At 42.2% G+C, this 22,156-nt stretch overlaps 1 protein-coding gene across 1 annotated transcript in view; it reads right to left on the bottom strand.

The window, feature by feature from the left end:
* The window catches only part of LOC121603610 (muscarinic acetylcholine receptor gar-2), a 274,048-nt gene that overhangs the window by 51,584 nt on the left and 200,308 nt on the right, over positions 1-22,156 (bottom strand). The window contains exon 2 of the mRNA XM_041932600.1: positions 4,878-5,270. Coding sequence (XP_041788534.1) covers positions 4,878-4,984 — 107 coding nt within the window. The 5' untranslated portion in view covers positions 4,985-5,270. The remainder of the gene's footprint in view (positions 1-4,877; positions 5,271-22,156) is intronic.

Here is a 22,156-nt window from a genome sequence, read left to right as displayed (position 1 = left end):
TTGTTTAGCTTTAGATAACAAAAAAATACGCAGCGAATGTGAGCGATCGCTGAACGAAAGAAACGCGCACAGCGCAACACGAAAGAAACAAACACAAGCACACGAAATGGGCGCGAGCATTCTGAGAGCGCACCGTGCATTTTGTATGGAAGCAGGAGAGAACTGGGGTACCCGTTCCCTCCCCTTTTTTAAGTCAAGGAAATCTTCCACCGGCTTAACTCTAGCCCAAACGACCGAAACGCGATGAATGGGTAAAACTATGGACTTGAGATGGGGCCCTATCTCAGTACCCAAACTGGTACCCAAAGGCAGACAATTTTGGACTTATTTTTTGAGAGAGCGAAAAAGCTGATCTTCTCTCTCTCCCTGGTCTCCCACTCTCTAGAATTTTATATGTTTGAGTGCTAAGTGAAGGGGAAAGGGGAGGAGATGTAGCAAGTGAATTAAAGTTGATAAGGAGTGGGGAGGGACGCATTCATCAGTCACCGCCAATATCGAGAATTTGACTTTGGCCGGTGGTGTTTGGGGTATCGGCGTTCCGTGTGGACCACTGATGCGAAATGAAATCGTTGTGTATATTTTCGTACAGTATCTCATTGCGGCGGAACCTTACAAATGTTATTGCGCGGTCGAATCAGGAATCGCGCATCGGATCAATGGAAGAAGGGGGTACGAAAGAGGGAGGAGAAGAGGAAGCACAGAGAAAAACGCTGCACATTCACTCATACATTCTTACAGCAGCTGGCAATTCGCGAGAACATGAAATCGGGAGAGTATATTTTAACGCTCGCGAATGAGTGCAAGCAGGTGCGGTATAGAAGATAGAGCAAGACAGCCCAGTTTTTGTTCAAGCTAGGTCCAAAATATTTCCTTGGGAGGTTTTTACGTACACCATGTTAAAAATTACCCGCTCTTTGTACGTAGGGACCAATCACAGAGAAGGAGAGTGAACAAAGTTTTGATTCCAAAACGAGCCACACAGCGCCCAGAGTGTTAAACGTCCATCACTATTTTTTTCTATGTATCAGTCTTTTATCTGTATTATATTCAATTTTAGATACGGCTGCCATGTAATGTGATGATCGTTCATACGTCACAACTGGACGTCAAGTACCGTCGCGGTAGGTCAGTGTTTTGCTGACATGTATCGAGGTAGAATAAAACTTTGGTCGAAGCGGATCGCTCAGGCGATCATGGAAACCCGGAAAGGATTTCCCATACTGGAAACGTTGGAGTTCAGAAGCCTTACTTGGGTAGGGGAACATAATTAAACTCTTGAAATAAGTTGGAAGGCAAAGTAAAAACTAACAATTCATTGACTACCACAAATCAGCCCAAATAACGCACCTATACTGATAACATCCATATGGCAGAAAAGAAACATTTCATTCATTGTGCTTACCGCTAGTGCAGGATTGTCTCTTTAAATTTTGGTGATTAACTTCCCACCAATCACAAATCTCTATCCTTTTCTGGCTTCATAGCTCAGGTGTTGTACCGTTATCTCTTTGATTGAGAGAGTATGGCTTGCGCTGTTATCACTCACATAGACAGAATGTGTGTGTGTGTGTGTGTCCATACTAGAAAGAAACAAAAGAGAAGAGAACGCCGTTCTTTACCGGAACGAAAATAACGCTGAGAGAAACAGGTTCAGATTTTACCTGCTTCCTTTGTACGTACCAAATCGGCCCATCGTATGAAAGAGAGCAGATGATCGTGCGTTCCAGACTGGATCGAAAAGAACGCTGAGAGAAACAGGTTTAAATTGAACCTGGATGATTTGTTTACAGCTAACCGGCTCATCAATACAAAGAGAGTAGAATGTCGTGCGTTCTAGGCCGGATCGCAATAAGCACTGAGAGCAACCGGCCCAGCACAGATCGCCGAGAACGATGAAGGCAGCCGGTTCAGATCGGATCGATAAGATCGTTCATAACGTTCATAATGATCGTGTCTGTCATTTGTGCCTATGCTGCGCTTTTAGTGTTTTTACGAATATTTTGGAAAGTTTCAACTGTTCTAGCCAAAGAACGGGTGCGTTCGACAATCTTTGCCTACGCTGCGCTTTTACCGATAAGTTGCTATGCGTTCTCAGTTTGTCTACTTTGCTGCAATAACGCTTGAATTGCTTATGCTGCGCTTCTGTTGCACATGCCCTTATTTGGTCAAGATTTCTCGCGCGCTCTCTCGATTCCTGATCCTCGACCGTTGATCTGGCACACGAACCATGACTGCTTAGAACGATTGTTCTTTCTCTCTCTCTCCCGATCATCTATCCTGCTCGCATTGTTGTAGCACTGACCAACTCAGAGAATAATCTCTTCGCTGGCAAAACTCTACGCAATTTGGCAGGAGGGTAACTGCCTAATGGTGTTCTCTTCTGGGATTCATTAAGTTGCGATAGACCAGGACAAATTTCTTTTGCTAGTGATTCAAGTGCAGATTTAAGACTATTGGTGACGGCATCCATTGTCGTTTGTATGCTCGACTGGGCCAAAGCTTGTTTGATGTTATTAGTACGAGGATTAAGAATCACTTTATTGCACGCTAGGCAACGCCAGTGGAGTTGTTGGTATTCGTTGGTAAGCTTTAGTGGCGTCCTCAGGTATCCGTGCATGGGAAGGTCCGTGCATGGTAATTCCACCATACACAACAGTGTGTACAGTAGTCTCAGCAAGAGCTTGGGCCCCATGGATGAAGGGACTCATAAACTATAGGGCCCAGTAGAGGGATCAGCTCATTACACAACTTTCATACTTATTGATGACTTGTTAGCAATCAGAATGATTTGTAAAAAAAACCGAAAAACGGAAAGTAATCACGGAGCTATACGTAAACACGCCAGACTATGCCGATTTGACAGAAGTGCAAATCGTAATAATGATACTAGTAATGATTCTACCACACTAATCTGGTGATTCTTCCACACTATGCCCAAGAGACAAATGCCGTATTTTGCTAATGCAAGGAAGATTTGGCAAATGCCGCCACTCTCGCGTATCCTTCACCACATGTCAGGCTCGCTCTTAACGTAGATGCTTCAAATCACGCGATTGGTGGTGTCTTTCAACAGAATGACAAAAACGGTCCAAAACCCTTAGTCTTTTTTTCTAAATGCCTATCACCTTGTTTGCAAAAGGCAAGCACGTAGGACCGATAGTTATATGCACTTTAAGAATCAGTGCGATACTTTAAAGACTTACTTGAAGCACGAAAATTTTGCGTATACACAGATCATAAGCCATTAATAACTGCCTTCTAACAACGCCCATAAAGAGCTAATCCAACGCAACAACACAGACTCTGCTTCTTCAGCAAATACACTACATACTTGTTGCCGGTGAAAAAAAAAACATAATCACGGATATGTTAAGCACAGTTGACGCGATTAACACTAATCCAATAGATAAAGGACACATGACAAAGCTGACACTGAAACACTGCATTTTTTTAAAATTCACTTGCAAACACAACACTTACACTGAAAGAATTTAATATGCCTTAACAAAAACGGCAATTTTCTGCGACACATCTACCGCAATTATCAGGCCATTCGTTCCTCTGCCCCTCAAAGGCGAATGATAGATAAAACTACACAATATATATCATCCGGGAATAAAAGCAACAACACAAATGTTCTCCGAAAGATTCGTTTGGCCTTCCATGCGCAAAGATTGCTAACATTTCGTCACACACTAGCATGCCAAAAAACTAAAATCATACACCACAATCACACTTCGATAAATCACATCAACGTACCAGATCACAGATTTTATCACGATTATATCGACTTAATAGGCCCATTGCCACTATCAGAAAGGAATCTTTATTGTCTAGCAATGATATACAAATTCACTCCCTGGCTCGAAGCAATCCCACTTCCTTACATGACTCCAAAAAATGTAACAAAAGCGTTTGTAAATCATTGGGTATCGTGTTTCGGAGTACCAGCGAAAGTTACAACAGATCAAGGCAGACAATTCGAGTCGGAGCTCTTTAAGTCGTCAACCGTACACGATGGACTGAGGTATTACCCATCGTATTATTAGGTCTACGGTCAACGATAAAAAAGATATGGGTTCAACTGTAGCAGAGCTAACGCACGGAACAACGCTTCACTTACCCGGGGAGTTTTCCGATACTTGTAAAACTCAGGTGCCTCCGCCATACGTTGACAAGTTAAAAAATAATAATGAACTGGTAAATAATGACAAAAAATGGGCTAGTACACCTCATATGTAGCGTGATATTCTACATTGCATGTCTGTCAAACAGCAAATAATTATCCAAACGATGATATTTATCTATAAACTACTAAATGGATTCGCCAAAAAAATATAGGAACCAACCAAAAATTGATGGCAACCAACCAATAAATCGTGGGCAACCCTATATTGAGGAATGAGAGTGTTAAGAGGTTGTGACATCCATAGCCTTTTTAAAATAAGAAGTCAAGATTCAAGAATTGCTAACTATAAACATCGTTGGCCAGAGATTCAGTGTTTTTGGAATAATGGAATCCCTATTTTATAACAATACACCAAGGTCTATCGTTAATGCAGAGTCACTGTTTAAGTTTCGAAAAATGTGTGTGAGCAGTATTAAAAGTACCATGTAATAATAGAAGTGCAAGGTATGTCTGGTTTGCTATAAGGGTAGATACTTTTATTGTCAACTGTTTTGATGATGATAATTATTAGTTCTCTTATATAACTTAATTCTGGCGGCGGCGCAGAAGAGCTACATGGAAGACTTCGTTTGATTTTTGCGTAAAAGCAATCTTTCTGGAGTTAGTGGAGGACTTATCAACGGCAGCGTTCATGGCAGCATAATATAATTATATAATTACATATGTAGAATATATTTGCAATACATACCATTGCGCAATAAAATCCGGATTGATGGCAAATATGGTGGCTGTTCGATTGTTTACGTCGGAAACATTGAAGTCGCCTTCTGGCGACACAAAATTATAAGGATCCATAATGAGTGGTTGCTGATAAATTTTCCGATGCTTCCATTAATTCAAATGATCTTTCATTTTCACATTTTTCACGTTCATATGGCAATGTGAATTCACAACAAGGGGTCATCAACATTAACAGTCTAAATCTCAAGTAATTTAAGTTACAAAGAAAGTAAAAATAGTAATAACTACATGGTGTATGATTTTTGTTATTTGATTTTTTTCCTCAATTATTATTTTTGCATTATTTTATCCCAAACAGATTAACTTTGGTGTTCGTCGGTTTTATGCATGAAAGATTTAACTGAAATTAAATATTTAAAAAAAATGTATTAGTATAAACTTTAAACGTTGTGCTATTGTCATATATGTCACTGTATATGTACTAAAGAATCGTAGGTAAAAGGGTTATTGGACGATGAAAAGTACTGTCACCTTCGTTTGGTATGTTTCTGTCATATCACAATTGACAGATAACTACAAGTCTGGAAAACGGAATTTGTCATGCTCATTTCCAATTTGCTCTGGAAAGGATTTTTCTGTCAAAGTCGATAGAAGTATTTGCTATTGATGTTTGATAAAAACCGGACCGGGCCGGTCTGGTGGTACAGTCGTCAACTCGTACGACGTAACAACATGCCCGTCATGGGTTCAGGCCCGAATAGACCGTGCCCTCATACGTAGGACTGACTATCCTGCTATGGTAACAATAAGTCACTGAAAGCCAAGCTCACTTCATTAGTGGGTACTGGCAGGCCTTGACCGACAGCGGTTGTTGTGCCAAAGTTTGATAAAAACCACGTGTGTGATAAACATTTTCTAGATTGCTTGTGATAAGGCTCAAGAAATAAAAAAAAGGGTGAAAATGTAAAAACTGACGAAATTATCGTGACTTATTACAAGTACGGCAGGTTTATTGTGTTCATGTCTGAGTTTGACAGAAAAATATCAAACGAGGATGACAAAACTTTCCATTGTCTAATAAGCCAAAAATAATGGCCACTTGGGGTATCATGGATACTTGGGGTATCATGGACAGTCCTCTTAAATGCATGATAAAAGTAATTTTTGAATATTTCAATTACGTAGAATCCATACTGAAAGTATGACAATATTTTTGAAAATATTTCTTCATCTTCAATCTTCGAAAGTGGTTAATTAATGAAAAAAATAATTGTGCTCACTCTAAAGCAGTGGTCTCCAAACTTTTCACTTCGCGGGGCGCATTGCTTGAGAGTCGTTTTGATGTTACCTGTAGCTAATGTGTTGACGGCGGAAGTCGGGCCAGGCCACGCGAAAGAAAGGTCTTCAGTGTCTTAAGCTCCAATCGAAAACAAATTTATTGGAAAAGTTGGCTTTCTGCCCGAAAGGAGCTATTATAACTGATTGTGCATTAAACTTTCCGCTAGTATTCACAGTTCGTGGGAATCTATGCTGTATGCCACTTTTGCACAATTGATACAACAACTTTTCGGATGGGGCAGAGTGACTCGGATTAGATCTAAATCAAATCCTAGGAAAGGCCAAGACGTTCAAAAGAAAATTGAGACGTTCTCCGTTCAGTTTCTGAATTAGATCTAAAGTTTATTAAACAAAAATTGGTTCTTATATACTAACATGTTTGATGGTGTTGAAACGTGCCCGTAAACGTTGTTTAAATGTATTGGCGCCAGTGTGTGTACAAACTGTGTATTTTTTCGGATATTTGCATGGATATCACATGGATATTGCATGGTTTTTTTATGATCCCTTGTTTTCATATGCTGCTATGTTTATGCTTCAGTTCCACGCATTCTATATTAATCCTAAGAAAACTTGAAATGTTATGGCGTCCTAGCTTTGGATAGGTAACTCAAAGGATTCATTACCTGGTGCATATGTACATTTTCGTCCTGCATGCATTTTTTCCTAATTTCTTTCCACTCGCCAGATGTCCCAGCTCTAAAAATATATTTATTACCCTACGCTTTGTCCGTGTTGTTTACGCTTATTGTCGCTGACGACAATTTAGGCTTAGAAACATAGCGTTGCTTGGTCAATAAATGCTGACTAGCTACGTTATGCAACGCGCCAGCGATGCGCGCTGTTTTAAGGATTAAATGGAAAAATACGCTAAGAAGAATAGACTAAGAAGAATATGCTGATAGACGACGGTTAGCAATTTTAGAGTATAAAATCAATTGAATAAATTAATGAAGCCATTATTTGCCAAGCGCCAGTTGGTGCGTTTATTATTGTGCTTAAGTCGGCGTGTACTGTGCCTGTCTTAAGCTGCTGCTCCGAAAGACACTTTCGTGTGCGCGACAAATGGTGGCTCCAGAGAGGACGCATCAACCAACGGTTCGGCAAGTAGTCAAATAAATCGGGAAATAAAAACCCCGTAGAGCCCGTAGAGGCGTGAAAAGACCCCACAGCAACCCAAGCAGGGTTGTGCTAGTGAAACAACGGCGACGGACGACGATTTGGCGTAGCCGATCTACGACAGCCAGCCCAGGAAGAAGGGCCACGCACCAGTTGCCGACGAAGCAAAACCGGAGAAGCGCCTCGGCGGTGCAAAAGAACTGTAAGTGCAACGACACAACAGTGAATAGAACGCGGTCATTACCGCTAGTGAATTGACGCAATCGAAAGTGAACTCGATACTGCCAACGTATAAGGCAAATGCTGAACTAGTGAAAAGGTGACCAATACGTGTACGTCGCGAGCTTCGAAAAGTGCATCCGTACTCGCAACGCAACATGAAACCGTCAGTTTAGCGCCAGTTGGAAACACAGTTATCGTAAAACGCGTGCGTCGCAAGTATCGGACGTTAACGCCGACGAAACGTGATTATAAAACGACGACGAAACGTCGCGAAACGGCGCAAATCTTGTTTATGAAAAAAATCATCCTAGGAGAGATAGATTCACCGGACCTTTTAGCTAGAGTTAATTTCCACGTACCTGCTCGTATTTTAAGAAACTTTAGGCTACTAAGAGTTGACCAAACTAGACGTGCATATAGCGATAATGAACCTTTGACTGCGATGGCTTTTAGATTTAATGCACATTATGACTCTTTTGACTGGAATTCCCTAAGTTAACCTGTTTTTCTTGCTGTGATACTCTGTGTTATTTATTTTGTGCTGATGTTACATTGTACCGTGATGCTTTATGTTATTATAAGTTTAGTTTATAAGATCAGTGATAAGGCCAATGATGGCCAATCACTTAACATTTACAAATAAACAAATAAACAAATAAAAGTCTGCATAGCGAAACACGTGTGCCGCGAGTTAAATATTGCATAAGGCATCCGACGCAGTGCAACGTAGGAAGAGCAAATTGATGATATTAATTGTGACGAGTGTACCCATCGTTTGTATGACCGTCGTGTGTATGACCGCCAACCCACCGCTAAGAAAACATCGTTCCGGTTGAGGCAACCATCGTTCTCGGTTTGAGGGCAACCAGCACGTAATACAGAAGACGTCGTATTTGATCCTGAGAAGACCAACAAGCAGCATGAAGACATCACTCCCGATCCAGCCGTCCCTGACCAGCCGAATAGGAGTTGACCCTGCTGAAGCGGATCTGAACCACGGTGAGTTCAAGATGGAATATGATTTTAAAAAGAATCCGAATGGGCACTGCAAATAGTGCACGAACCCAGATGAGATAGGGAAATTGATAACTTGTATGGATTGCGACAGGTGGTTTTACTTGTCATGCTTAGATATAAAATCACCTATTGAAGATTTCCTATGCAAAAATGTAAAGATATGGAAGTTGAACGGCAGTAATATAGGTCAGCACTAATGCAAACGCAAAAACTGATGAAAGAAAAAATGACAAATGAGGAAGAAAAAGAAAAAGTAAGAAGAGAAGAAGAGCTAAGACGGCTACAAGAAGAAATACAAAAAAAAAATCAGAAGATGGCAATGAAAAACCAATGACAAGTTCAGACGTAAAACTGTTAACTCAGAGTTTAGACGAAATGGTTCTGTCGTTGTGTTCTAAGGACTCGAAAGTAACACTTTCAAAGCTTCCAGATTTCGATGGAAGCTATAAATGCTGGCCTCAATTAAAACAAGCCTACGAAGAAACTTCCCGAGCTTGTAAGTTTTCAAATTTAGAAAACATGAATAGGCTGCAAAAGCATCTGAAAGGCGAAGCACTTCGTGCGGTTTGCGGGTTAATGCTTAACCCAGAAAATGTTCTGCTTGTATTAAAAAGGCTCGACAAAATGTTTGAGAATCCTGAAAGCATTTACAAGTCTTTACTGTTAGAATTACTAGTAGTAATAGCACATAGATAATCCCTCAGCATTTTTAGAATTTTCCAACGCTTTGCGCAATCTCATTGACAACATGGTGTTATTGAAAAAAGAAGGATTTTTGAATGACCAGAGGTTGCTAAACGATTTGACATCAAGGTTTTCAACCAAACTTCGGAGCGAATGGTTGAAACAAACAATAAGTAGGAAACAATATAACAAGAATCTTACGCTACACGATCTAGCAGAATGGCTGAAACCTTCTGAAGAACTGGCCATTATACTGGCCGCGAACGAAGGAGTAGCCAAACAAGAAAGGTCGAACCGTCAAAACATACAGCATCGTCATAAAGGGCCAGAAAAGGAAACAATATGTCTAATTTGTGGATTTCCTCATGAAACCACGCGTTGCAGACAATTGAACGGTAAGACACCCGATGAAAAATTATCTCTTTTTATTCGGCATAGAATTTGCACATTTGGAACGTATGCACTCTAAGCGAAGCCGGAGCCTTGAAAAAACTTGATGATACCCTAGCCACACTGAGCATGGACCTCGTAGCTTTACAAGAGATTCGGTGGCTATGGAACGGTGTGCACAACAGGCGTGGTAAGCATTGCTACGACATTTACTACAGCTGCCACGACCGTAACCACGTGCTCGGAACGGGTATCGCCGTAGGTCCCCGGTTGAAGCCCGCAATCATGGATTTCAAGGCTATAAACGATAGGTTATGCACCCTGCGCATGCGAGGCAAATTCTTCAATATAAGCCTCATAAACGTTCACGCCCCTACCGAAGATAAAGAGGAAGAGGAGAAGGACCTTTTTTACGGCCGCCTCGCTAGAATCGTAGATGCGTGCCCCAGGCATGATCTCATAATCATCCTGGGGGACTTTAACGCAAAAGTCGGTAGGGAGCCAATGTACCGCCAATACACTGGCTGTCACAGTCTGCATGACCACAGTAACGATAATGGTAGTAGATTGGTCCAATTCGCCGCAGCGAACAATCTGGTTGTAGGAAGTACCAAATTTGCGCGCAAGAAAATCCACAAGATTACATGGGCGCACCCGGATGGCGAATCCTTCAACCAGATCGACCACGTGTTAATAAGCCGCCGACGACAGTCGAGTCTGTTAAATGTCAGAACATATCGAAGAGCCAATATCGATTCCGATCACTACTTGGTAAGCTTAGTGATACGTTGTAGAATCGCTTGCCCCCGCGACAATGGGGGCGGATAAAACACGCAGCCTCGGCTCAACACGGACTCTCTAAGGGACATTACTGTCCAACAGGAATTCAAAGCCGCTTTAGACGAGTCTCTACTACCAGTTATGAAACTACGAGCGTGAGGTGGAACGCTGTAAAAACAAAACGTAAGAATACTGCATACCGAGCAATGCAGCAACGGCATAGAACGCGGGCATGCGCAGAGGAATATTCACGGCTCAGACGCGAAGAGAAACGAGTTCACCGCTCCAAGAAGCATGCTTTGGAAGAGCAAAACATGCGGGAACTCGACCAAACCAGAGAGGCGTCATAATACTGCCACTTAGCATAGAAGAAACACGAAAGGCTATCCGTCGGCTGAAAAATAACAAGGCACCCGGAACCGACGGAAGTGCAGCCGAACTGGTCAAGAATGGAGGTGCACGACTAGAAAACGAGATTCATCCAATTGTTACTGAGGTGTGGGATAGCGAATCGATGCCTTGTGATTGGAATCTCGGCATCATCTACCCCGTATACAAGAAGGGAGACAGGTTGGACTGCAACAACTACAGGGGTATTACGGTGTTGAATACCGCCTATAAGATATTCTCCCTGATCCTTCAGGATCGCCTTGTCCCGCACGTCGAAGAGATAGTAGGAAACTATCAAAGAGGATTCCGAAACGGAAAATCAACCATTGATCAGATCTTCACCATGCGGCAGATCTTGGAGAAGATGGCTGAATACAGAAACGACACATACCATCTCTTCATTGACTTCAAAGCCGCATATGATAGCATAGCCAGGGTAAAACTGTACGACGCTATGAGCTCATTTGGAATCCCGGCCAAACTGATAAGGCTAGTTAGAATGACTATGACCAACGTCACATGCCAGGTGAGAGTGGATGGAAAACTCTCAGGACTTTTTGCTACCACCAAGGGTCTGCGCCAGGGGGACGGGCTTGCTTGTCTCTTATTCAACCTGGCGCTAGAGAGAGCCATCCGTGACTAGAGGGTGGAGACTACGGGAACCATCTTCTATAAGTCAACACAGATCCTGGCATACGCTGATGATATAGACATCATTGGTCTGCGGCTCTCCTATGTAGCAGAAGCCTACCAAGGGATCGAGCAGGCGGCAGAGAACCTCGGATTGCAGATAAACGAGGCAAAGACCAAACTGATGGTGGCAACATCAGCGGGCCTACCAACAAATAATCCGAATCTACGTAGGCATGACGTGCAAATAGGTGAACGCACGTTTGAAGTCGTCCCACAATTCACCTATCTGGGATCAAAGGTCAGCAACGACAATAGCATGGAAGCTGAGTTGTGCGCAAGGCTGCTGGCTGCCAACCGGTCATTCTACAGCCTGAAAAATCAGTTCACCTCAAAGAACCTGTCGCGACGGACGAAGCTGGGACTATATAGTACCTATATTGTACCAGTACTCACATACGCCTCTGAGACATGGACACTGTCCAAATCTGACGAAACCCTCTTAGCCGCGTTCGAGAGGAAGATGCTCAGAAGGATACTTGGCCCCGTATGTGTGGAAGGACAATGGAGGAGCCGCTATAATGACGAGCTATACGAGATGTACGGCGACCTCACTGTCGTACAGCGTATAAAGCTCGCCAGGCTCCGGTGGGCTGGCCATGTTATACGCATGGAAACGGACGACCCAGCCCGTAAAGTCTTTTTAGGCCGTCCACAAGGACAGAGGAGGCGTGGTAGGCCCAAATTGAGGTGGCAAGATGGCGTGGAGGCGTCCGCCATTAAGGCCGGGATAACGGACTGGCAGACGAAGGCGCGAGACCGTGAGCGGTTTCGGACACTCCTGAGGCAGGCCAAGACCGCAAAGCGGTTGTAGCGCCGGATAAGTAAGTAAGTAAGAATTTGCACCAATTGCTGCAAGTACAGCAACCATAACGCCCAAAACTGTCACCTACCACCACAATGTAGCGTGTACGGCTGCGGCAAAAAGCATCATAGTATGTTTCATAAATGAAATCAGGTAGAAGGGCACCTACAAACAAAATAAATTGTCATCAGGAAAAGAATAATCTGTTCTATCAGATCGTGCCCATCACTCTGCACCATAATGATAGAAAGTTCGAAACATATGCATACATGGATCCTGGCTCTTCAACTATCCTCATTTTGGAAAGTGTCCGAAAAGAACTAAACGTTCACGGACCGAAAAGACCGCTAACTCTCTCCTGGACGGACGGAAGCATTCAAAAAGAGACAGAAAGTAGGATAGTTCCCATAACAGTAGAGAAAGCTAAGAAAAGAAAATTCAAAGTTAAAGGTCTCAAGAGTGTAGGGGAACTTAACCTTCCTGTTCAAACCATAGATGCTCTGTGTTTGCAAAGAAATTTTAAACATTTGAAATGCATTAGTATCTCTAGCTATGCAGATACGAGGCCTACCGTGCTACTAGGCCTTCCACATTCGTATCTTTGCCATGGTGCAAAATATCGAGAAGGTAGACAAAACGAACCAATTGCCCATGGAATGAGGCTTGGTTGGGTCATTTTTGGGGGAACGAATACGCCAAATGTCACAGAGAACTCATTTGTGATGACAGAGACGTACGAAGAAGAAAACAAGAACATGATGCAAATCTTGCATGGTTTCTTTTCTATTGAGGAATTTGGAGTTAAACCTTCTCCAACCCGTGCCTCTGAAGAAGACAAAAGAGCGTTTAAGATTATGAAAGACACGCTTAAAAATACAGACGACGGATACGAAATTGGTTTAGTATGGAAAACCGACAATCCAAAATTGCCTGATAGTTACGGACAAGCGCTTACGCGCTTAAAAAGTCAAGAAAAGGCAATGGAAAGGGATCCAAACTTTAAATCATGGTATCATAAAGAAATAAACGCATACGTTGAAAAGAGATATGCGTGTAAGGCGACACCAATGGAACTGCTGCAATTGAACGGGAAAATAAACAATATTCCCCACTTTTCCGTGATAAACCATAATAAACCCATTCCCAAACCACGTTTAGTATTCGGCTGCAAAAAATCAAAATATATCCCTTAACTCTCAACTTCTTTCCGGCCCAGATCTTACTGCGTCCCTGTTCGGAGTGTTAGTCCGCTTCAGGGAACACAAAATAGGCTGTTCAGGAGATATCAAGGAAATGTATCACCAGGTAAAGGTAAGACGGGAAGATCAAGACGTTCAAAGATTTATATTTCGAGAGTCGCCTTCTGACCTGCCTCAAGTTTACGTTATGCAAGTAATGACGTTTGGGGCAACTTGCTCACCAACTTGTGCTCAGTTTGTCAAGAACGAGAACGCACTACGTTACAAAAATATCTATCCCCAGGCAGTAAGAGCGATTGTTGAAAATCACTACGTAGATGACTACGCAGATAGTTATCCAGATATTGATACAGCCCTAAATACTATCTCGGAGGTGTGTAAGATACATGATGATGCTAAATTCTTTATGAGAAACTTTTTTTCCAACTCAAAAAAAACGTCAAACGTCATAGTGACTGGTCGATAATTCTTTGCGCTCCGATATTTTATAAAATTATTCAGTGAAAACTTATCCATAACGCAATTTGCTTGCTTGTGCTGACTGCCTCAAGACCTGGTTTTCATTAACAGTCGGAAATTGCTCATCTGCAATCACCTACAATTTTTCCTGCTCTACAATCAATACCCCATTTCAACTATTGCTGTACCATTTTACAATGGCCGGTATCTGCGCCGCTTGTGCCAACGACATCGTACCTGCTGATCGAATTGTGAAATGCCAGGGTTGGTGCAATGCCGAGTTTCATTTCACATGCAGCGGACTCTCTGAGGAACTGTCCGCTATTATAGAGTCCTGTGCACAACTTTTTTGGGCATGTAAGGCTTGTGTAAAGTTTCATAGAGATCCGCGTTCGGCTGTGCTTAGGCCGTCTACCCCTTACACCCACACCACTGTCGACTTATCGTCCAGCATTGCCGACCTTAAAGCGAGCCTCCATAGTGAGCTGCCAAAACAAATCACTGCCGTTATTAAATGCGATCTCCTCGAAGTGCTGAAGGATGAGATGCGTTCCTTTTTGCTTTCCTCACACACCTCTACCGATTTACCCGCTCAACAACCCATTGATCGCAATCCAGCAACATCATACCCCGAATTGTTTAGCTCAGTAATTAACAATATTCCCGATACCATTGCACCAACACAAACACAGTTCCCATCTTTGGCGGCCTCACTTAGTGTAAGTGCAATCAAACCGACATCCTACATCAACAAAACACCACTTAACAACCTGCAAACACCACTACTAAGAGGATCGGGATCACCGCTTGCTTCAGATACACTGGATATCATTCCACACACTAATACGCGTATGTGGCTTTTCTTTACACGTTTCGCCCCATCAGTTACCACTGAGCAAATTTCTCATATGGTGCAGGTACGTTTAGCGCTTGACAAGCGCGATGTGTTTGTTCACCGCCTGACGAAATTCGGCGCTAACACAAGTACACTCTCATTAATCTCATTCAAAGTGGGCATACCGGCCACTTTACGCAGTAAGGCTCTATCACCTGAGACATGGCCCTCCGTTCTAACATACCGAGAGTTTCGTGACTACCGGAACAACAACAATAACAATCCCAATACACGCGCCGTCACCGATACTAACTCGATACATCAACTCACACACGATCACCCTGCCACTCTCGCTGCAGACAGCTATCACAATCCACTCTCACGGTCCGGAATAAGCGCTCCGATATCAAACACCACTACAGATATGCACTCGCAGCCTAGGCCGATTGCTTCTCCTGCTATGACCACTACAGATGCAGGTTTGTTTACAACTGAACCACAGCAGGATCTCAACGAGCGAATGCTTGTCACCACTACACCTATCAGATCTCCTCCTGAATGCTTAGCCGCTCCTAAAAAAAGACCGCGACGAGTTAACACTAAACGGACTGATGATTCTGCGGAAGCCGGTCCGTCAGATGAATAGCAAATTGAATATCAACAACACAACAACAACATACCTACCAATGTATTATCAAAATGTTCGAGGCTTGCGTAAAAAACTGAATGATCTTAGACTAGTACTTTCAGAAACTGAATACAAAATCGTAATATTAACTGAAACCTGGTTGAACAATAACATAAACAATGAGTTATTCAACGACGATCGCTATTCTATTTACCGATGCGATAGAACCACCACTAACAGCATTTTCTCCATCGGTGGTGGTGTTCTAATAGCCTGCTCTCGCTCTCTCTCATCTTGCGAAATTACACCGACGGATCGAACTATGGAACAGTTGTGGGTCAAAATTCGATTGGGCAATATTTTTGTTTATATCGGTGCCATGTATATTCCACCGTACAACGCATATAACGACATAATTGTTAACAAACATCTGGAAAGTATACGCGAAATTTCATCACGCATGAGAGATAACGATCTTCTGCTTGTCGCTGGAGATTTTAAAAAATGGGACATTACGTGGTCCAAACTCAATCCAACCGATGTCGAGGATGTACCATTGCGCTCCACTTTCATGCACTATAAACCGTCATCTAAGTCTCGAAATAATCATATTTTCATCGATGGTATGGCAGCAAATGGCCTTTATGAATTAAGCAACGTTAGAAACTCCATGGACCGACAACTCGACCTAATTTTTGCTAACTCCAACGCCGCTGAGATCTGTTCTGCCGTGTCTAAATCCGAACCGGCCCTGCTCGCGCTCGATAATTATCATCCTGGACTCGAATGGTCAATACGTCACTATGATCATCATGCGTCTAGCTCCCATCCAAGCAACACATATCAGCAACGATTAAATTACTCAAAGGCTAATATCGTCGAACTGGAGGAAAGAATATTTCTATTCGGTTCTACTTTTAACTGCTCCAACTTTCCGTCTGTTGACGACGCTGTTCATGCTTTCACGATTTTCATGAAAGATGCTCTACAATCCTGTACGCCAATTATGCACCAGAAACGCTCTCCAGCATGGAGTAATAACAGGCTTATCATCCTCAAACGAGTCAAAAACAAAGCCATTAGTCGACTCCGTTTTTTGAGAAGTAATATCACTAGGGAAAATCGTAACAACGCCATACATGCATACCGTCAGTATAACCGATCAAGATATAAGCAATATATATCTTCAATAGAAAGGTACCTTCTCCGACATCCCCGAAAATTTTGGCGCTTCATCGACAGCAGACGACGCTCAAACGTAGCTCCAAGCACAATCAAATATAATGATTCCGTGGGCACGTCACCCGAAGATATTTGCAACATTTTTGCTGAACGATTTTCCGATGCCTTCTCCACCCCAATTGTAGATCAAACGATGATCTCAAGGGCCACATCTTACACACCTCTAAACATGATTGATTACACCATTCCTACGTTTGATATACGCACAGTAAAAAAGTGCCTCAAAAGCCTTAAACCATCTACAGCTCCTGGTCCCGATGGCATTCCGAATTTCATCATCAGTAAATGCTATCAATCCCTAGCACCTATATTAACAAACATATACAACACGTCATTGAGTTCCGGTATTTTCCCACGCTTATGGAAGACCTCGTGGATGGTACCAATATTTAAAAAAGGGGATCGCTCATGTGCTTCAAACTCACACATCACTTTGTGCGGTGTCAAAAGCTTTTGAGCTTATGCTTTACAGCCCTATGCTCTCCGCTACATCGAATCATATTATGGATAACCAACACGGGTTCGTACCCAAACGTTCAACATTAACGAACCTCACTGAATTCGTTAGTTTCTTCAAACGTAATCTCGACTCCGGAGGTCAAGTGGATGCTATTTACACCGATCTCAAAGCTGCTTTCGACCTCATCTCACACGACATTTTAATCGCCAAATTGCACAAATTAGGGTTTTCGGAACAAATAGTTAAGTGGTTGCATTCCTACCTCACAGAACGCTCATACAAGATCAAGGTAAACGATCATACATCTAGAGAGGTGCTTGGCACCTCAGGGGTGCCTCAAGGCAGCAATTTGGGCCCGCTGCTCTTCATTCTTTATATAAACGATGTAGGGCAATTGCTAGCTAAACACCGTTTTCTTCTGTTTGCCGATGACGTTAAGCTGTTCGCTCCTATCAACGATACCAATGACTGCATCAATCTTCAACATGCCATCAACCTGTTTAGCATATGGTGCCGTGATAATGCAATGGTGCTATGTATCGAAAAATGTCGTGTTTTGTCTTTTTACCGTTCTCGGTCTTGCACACGATTTAACTACCAGATCGATGACATATCCGTTGAACGCACCGATACATTCCGCGACCTTGGGATCATTCTCGACACACGTTTAACATTTAACGATCACCTAGAGGATATAGTGTCTAGAGGGAACCAACTACTGGGTTGGATTATTCGATCAACGCAAGGTTTCCGTAATCCTATGACCATAAAAACCATCTACTGTGCCTACGTTCGATCTGTGTTAGAATATGGCAGTATTGTTAGTGACCCCTGTACCGAACAATGGAGTAATCGAATCGAGGCCATCCAAAGAAAAGCGACTAGATATGCTGTAAGACTCTTACCATGGCGACAGGGCGATGTGTTACCGTCATACCATTCCCGGTGTCTGCTTTTAGGGATTCAGTCGTTGAAAAATCGCCATGAGATAGCTAAATGCCTTTTTATATCAGGACTACTTAACCACCACATTGATGCTCCTACTCTCTTAGCTACGATAGAATTTAACGCGCCATCTAGGAATCTACGTACACGTCAATTCGTATCCGTCCCTCGTTATAGAACTCGTTTTGGCCAGTCTGATCCTATGTCAGCTATGTGTCGAACTTTCATAAATAACTTTGATTTATTTGATTGCAACATACCACAGAATGTTTTTAGAGATAGACTCAGGACACAACTTACGTAATAATTTTTTTTTTTTCAAAATACATTTTCTATTCTTGTGCACCTGTTCTCCCCGATCGATTTATGTACCTTACATAGTCTATAAGCACTAATTTAAGCACTAATTTAAACATATAAACTCAAAAGAAGTGGAGAAAAGCATCCTAACCAACAGGCTATCCGAGAAAAGGATACTTGGCATAGAGGAGAAAAATAAAAACTTCGACAAAGTGTTGGGATTGGTATGGGACAAAGAGTCGGACGTCTTCGCCTACAAGTTTAAAAAGGCAGAAATTAAAACACAAAATTAAACGAAACGTCAGATGTTCCAATATATAATGAAAATCTACGATCCTCTAGGTCATCTTGCCAACATTACTGTTGAACGTAAGTTTTTGATGCAAGATCTTTGGAAAACTAAACTTGACTGGGATGACGAAGTCACACAGCACATGAAGGAAAAATGGGAAAACTGGATAAGCCGAATCGAAAACTCGATTAACATATCCAAATCTAGATGTTTTTCAATTGGAAACAACGTAAAGATCAGGGAGCTCCATACTTTCGTAGACGCGTCAGAAAAGGCCTTTGCCGCAGTTACGTATCTTTGGACAGTCCACGACTTAGGCATCGACATAAGTATCGCGGCCGCAAAATCAAGAGACGCTCCTACCAAACCACTGTCGATCCCTAGGCTTGAATTGCAAGGGGCATTGCTAGGCACTCGCCTAAAGGAAGCATTCAAGAGGGAATTGCGGTTAAAGGTTCAAACGGAATTCTTTTGGACCGATTCAAAAACAGTTCTAGCTTGGCTTAACTCAGAGCCTCGAGCATATAATCAGTTCGTAGCCCTGAGAATCGGAGAAATTTTGGAGTTTAACTCTCCGAAGTAGTGGAACTGGGTAGCATCTGCAGAAAACCCTGCTGACGAAGCTACAAAAACTTGTAAGAAAAAGTCAATATGGTTAAATGGTCCTGACTTTCTCAAAAATGTGGAAATAAAAACACTAACACCAGACATTCCGGACACATTTGAAGACCGAAAAAGGGTAAACACATCGAGAACAGTGGAAAGAATAGATTATGACGCCATTTCCGTCGAATGGTGTTTCTAAAACGATCGGTAGCGTACGAACTAAAGTACTTGGATTGGTTAAAAAGTAAGGCTAAATCCCTGTCATTTTCGACAGCAATCGATAAAGCTACCCTTGACCTAGCTGAGCGCCACTTAATAAAAAAGGCTCAATGGGAAAGCTTTCAAACGGAGATGATACAACTCTCATTGAAGAACCCGATTAATGGCAGCAGTAAAGTTAGGTTCCTGTGCCCTATGTTGGACCAAGATGGGATTGTAATGGGTTAGGCGATAGCTACGGTCGCCATATGATGAGCGTACAACTGTACCTCAAGTAACCGTCGCGATAGGTCAGTTTTTACTGACATGAGCCGAAGTGGAATAAGACTTTGTTCGAAGCGGACTTTTCAACACTTGATCGTCCAGGCGATCATAGAAACCTTTAGGAGGTTTCCCTTACTGGAAACGTTGGAGTTTAGAAGCCTTACCTTGGGTAGGGGGACATAACTAAACTCTTGAAATAAGTTGGAAGGCGAAGTATTAGGAAGCGTAACGTCCTATCTTGGCAGTCCGAACGAATCTGACTTACCACGGTCGGAATTGGTTTTATTTATACTCAATAAGTTTCGTACATTTGGTTTTGGAATGTGTTTTTGTCCTAATTAAAGGTTATTGATATGAGGTGCAATTTATACATTATATTGGAGTGAGGTGTCTATGTTTGTACGAAGGTTCTGGAAAGTATAAACTGCTCTAGCTAAAGAACGGGTCCGTTCGTCGATCTTTGCCTACACTGCGCTTTTAGCAATAAGTTGCTATGCGTTCTCTGTTTGTCCACTTTGCTGCAGTAACGCTTGAATTGCTTATTTTGCCCGTTTCGGTTGTTTTTGATAAGTGTGTCACGTCTGTTATTTGTTTGAATGGACGGCCTGAACTCTTCCGGTTGCGGTGCTATGGTATGATCTGATTTGCTGAATGTGTTATAATGAATGTGTAACAATGGTGTGGTTTGGCTTTCTAAAGTGTGTTACAATGTGTTTATAGCTGATAGTGTGTATTATAATAAGTTCTGTATAGCAGATATGCTACAGGATCATGCGTTCTAGAGGAAGACTTGAACACGTTAAATTTCTTCAATTTAACGCACGTAGCCCTATTGTCCTACCAAAAGCGCATCACATTACAAACCTTATCTTACAACATTACCATGAAAGGTACTATCACCAGAAGAGCGAATCAGTGATGGCTGCAGTTCGTCAAAAATTCTGGGTGATAGGTCTCAGAAGCAGTCTTAAGGACGTAATAAACAAATGTCAATACTGCAGAAACGCACGAGCTAAACCAATCCCACCAATAATGGCATCACTGCCAACATGTAGAACAGCAGTGTTTAAAAAACCATTTACGCATTGTGGAGCAGATTACTTCGGCCCCCTATTCGTTACGATCGACAGACGGTCAGAAAAAAGGTGGGGTGTTATATTTGCTTGTTTAACCACAAGAGCAGTCCATATAGAAATAGCCATTGATCTATCGGCAAGCACCTTTATTGTTTGCTTACAAAATATGCAATACAGAAGAGGATAGGTATCTTTCCTATACATCGATAATGGGACCAACTTTGTCGGAGCCGACAATGAGATGAAACAAATAAGATATCGATGTGCCTCAGAAGGCATAGAATGGATCTTTAACCCACCAGGCGCCCCTCATTTTGGAGGTGCGTGGGAGCAAATGGTTGGAGAAATCAAGAGTCTGCTTCCCATGGCTGCGAGTTATAAAGAACACGTTCTCAGATCAATACTAACTGCGATAGAGTTCCTAACAAATAATCGACCATTGACTTAACACCAGAACAAGAAGATGACGAGCCACTAACTCCAGCTCATTTCTTGCTAGGTTGTTCCGGCGAGGCAGAGCCGAATATCTCAGATATCACCAAAACAGAATTGGTACGGTCCGATTGGAAAAGGGCCCAGGCAATCACACAACAATATTGGCGACGGTGGATAGTTGAGTATCTCCCAAAGCTTTCTAAACGAGAAATGTGGACTCAACCGGCCAAACCATTACAAATAGGCGATATTGGCACGTTTCCCGATGAACAAAGGAAAGGAAAATGGTTTGAAGGCCGAATCTACGAGCTGGTAACTGGCGTAGACGGACAAACTCGTTCAGCACGAATCAAAGTAGGGTAAGTGTACCAATTGTGGCTATGTCACCAATTATGGCTATAACGAACAATATTTTGGCTCCAAAACAGTCAATTTGCGTTTTGAAACCACGGCAGTATTTTTTATTTCAAATATGATCATTTTAAAACATATGTGCTTCATTAGTTCCATGCTGGCCACTTCCGTTTCTTAAATATCACCCTTTTAAAATGTGTAGCCAAGATGTTTGACATCTCTTACCATTTTGCTAAGGTGAATACCGTTGAGTAATAAGGAATATTTAGAATTAGAGACCAGTATTTCTTCGAAAAAACAACATCATTTTACAAAATATTAGTTATTTATTCACTTCACTTCAAATTTTTCTGACATTTCATCGAAAAAGGGCGTAATTTTCCATAGTCCACAATTGGTACAACTAAACATCGGGGTACCAATTATCGCAGCTTGCTATGAATGCATTTTTCAATACTGTCAGTTTGATCACAAAGCTAGCTAACGAGTGTTGCAATTTCTTTGTTCGTGTCGGTTTTCCGTAAAATTTGTATAATT

The sequence above is a fragment of the Anopheles merus genome, chromosome 2R (assembly GCF_017562075.2).
Source record: "Anopheles merus strain MAF chromosome 2R, AmerM5.1, whole genome shotgun sequence".
NCBI classification, from domain to species: domain Eukaryota; kingdom Metazoa; phylum Arthropoda; class Insecta; order Diptera; family Culicidae; genus Anopheles; species Anopheles merus.
The sequence above is the reverse complement of the archived record's forward strand: the minus strand, read 5'-3'. Positions and strand labels throughout refer to the sequence as shown.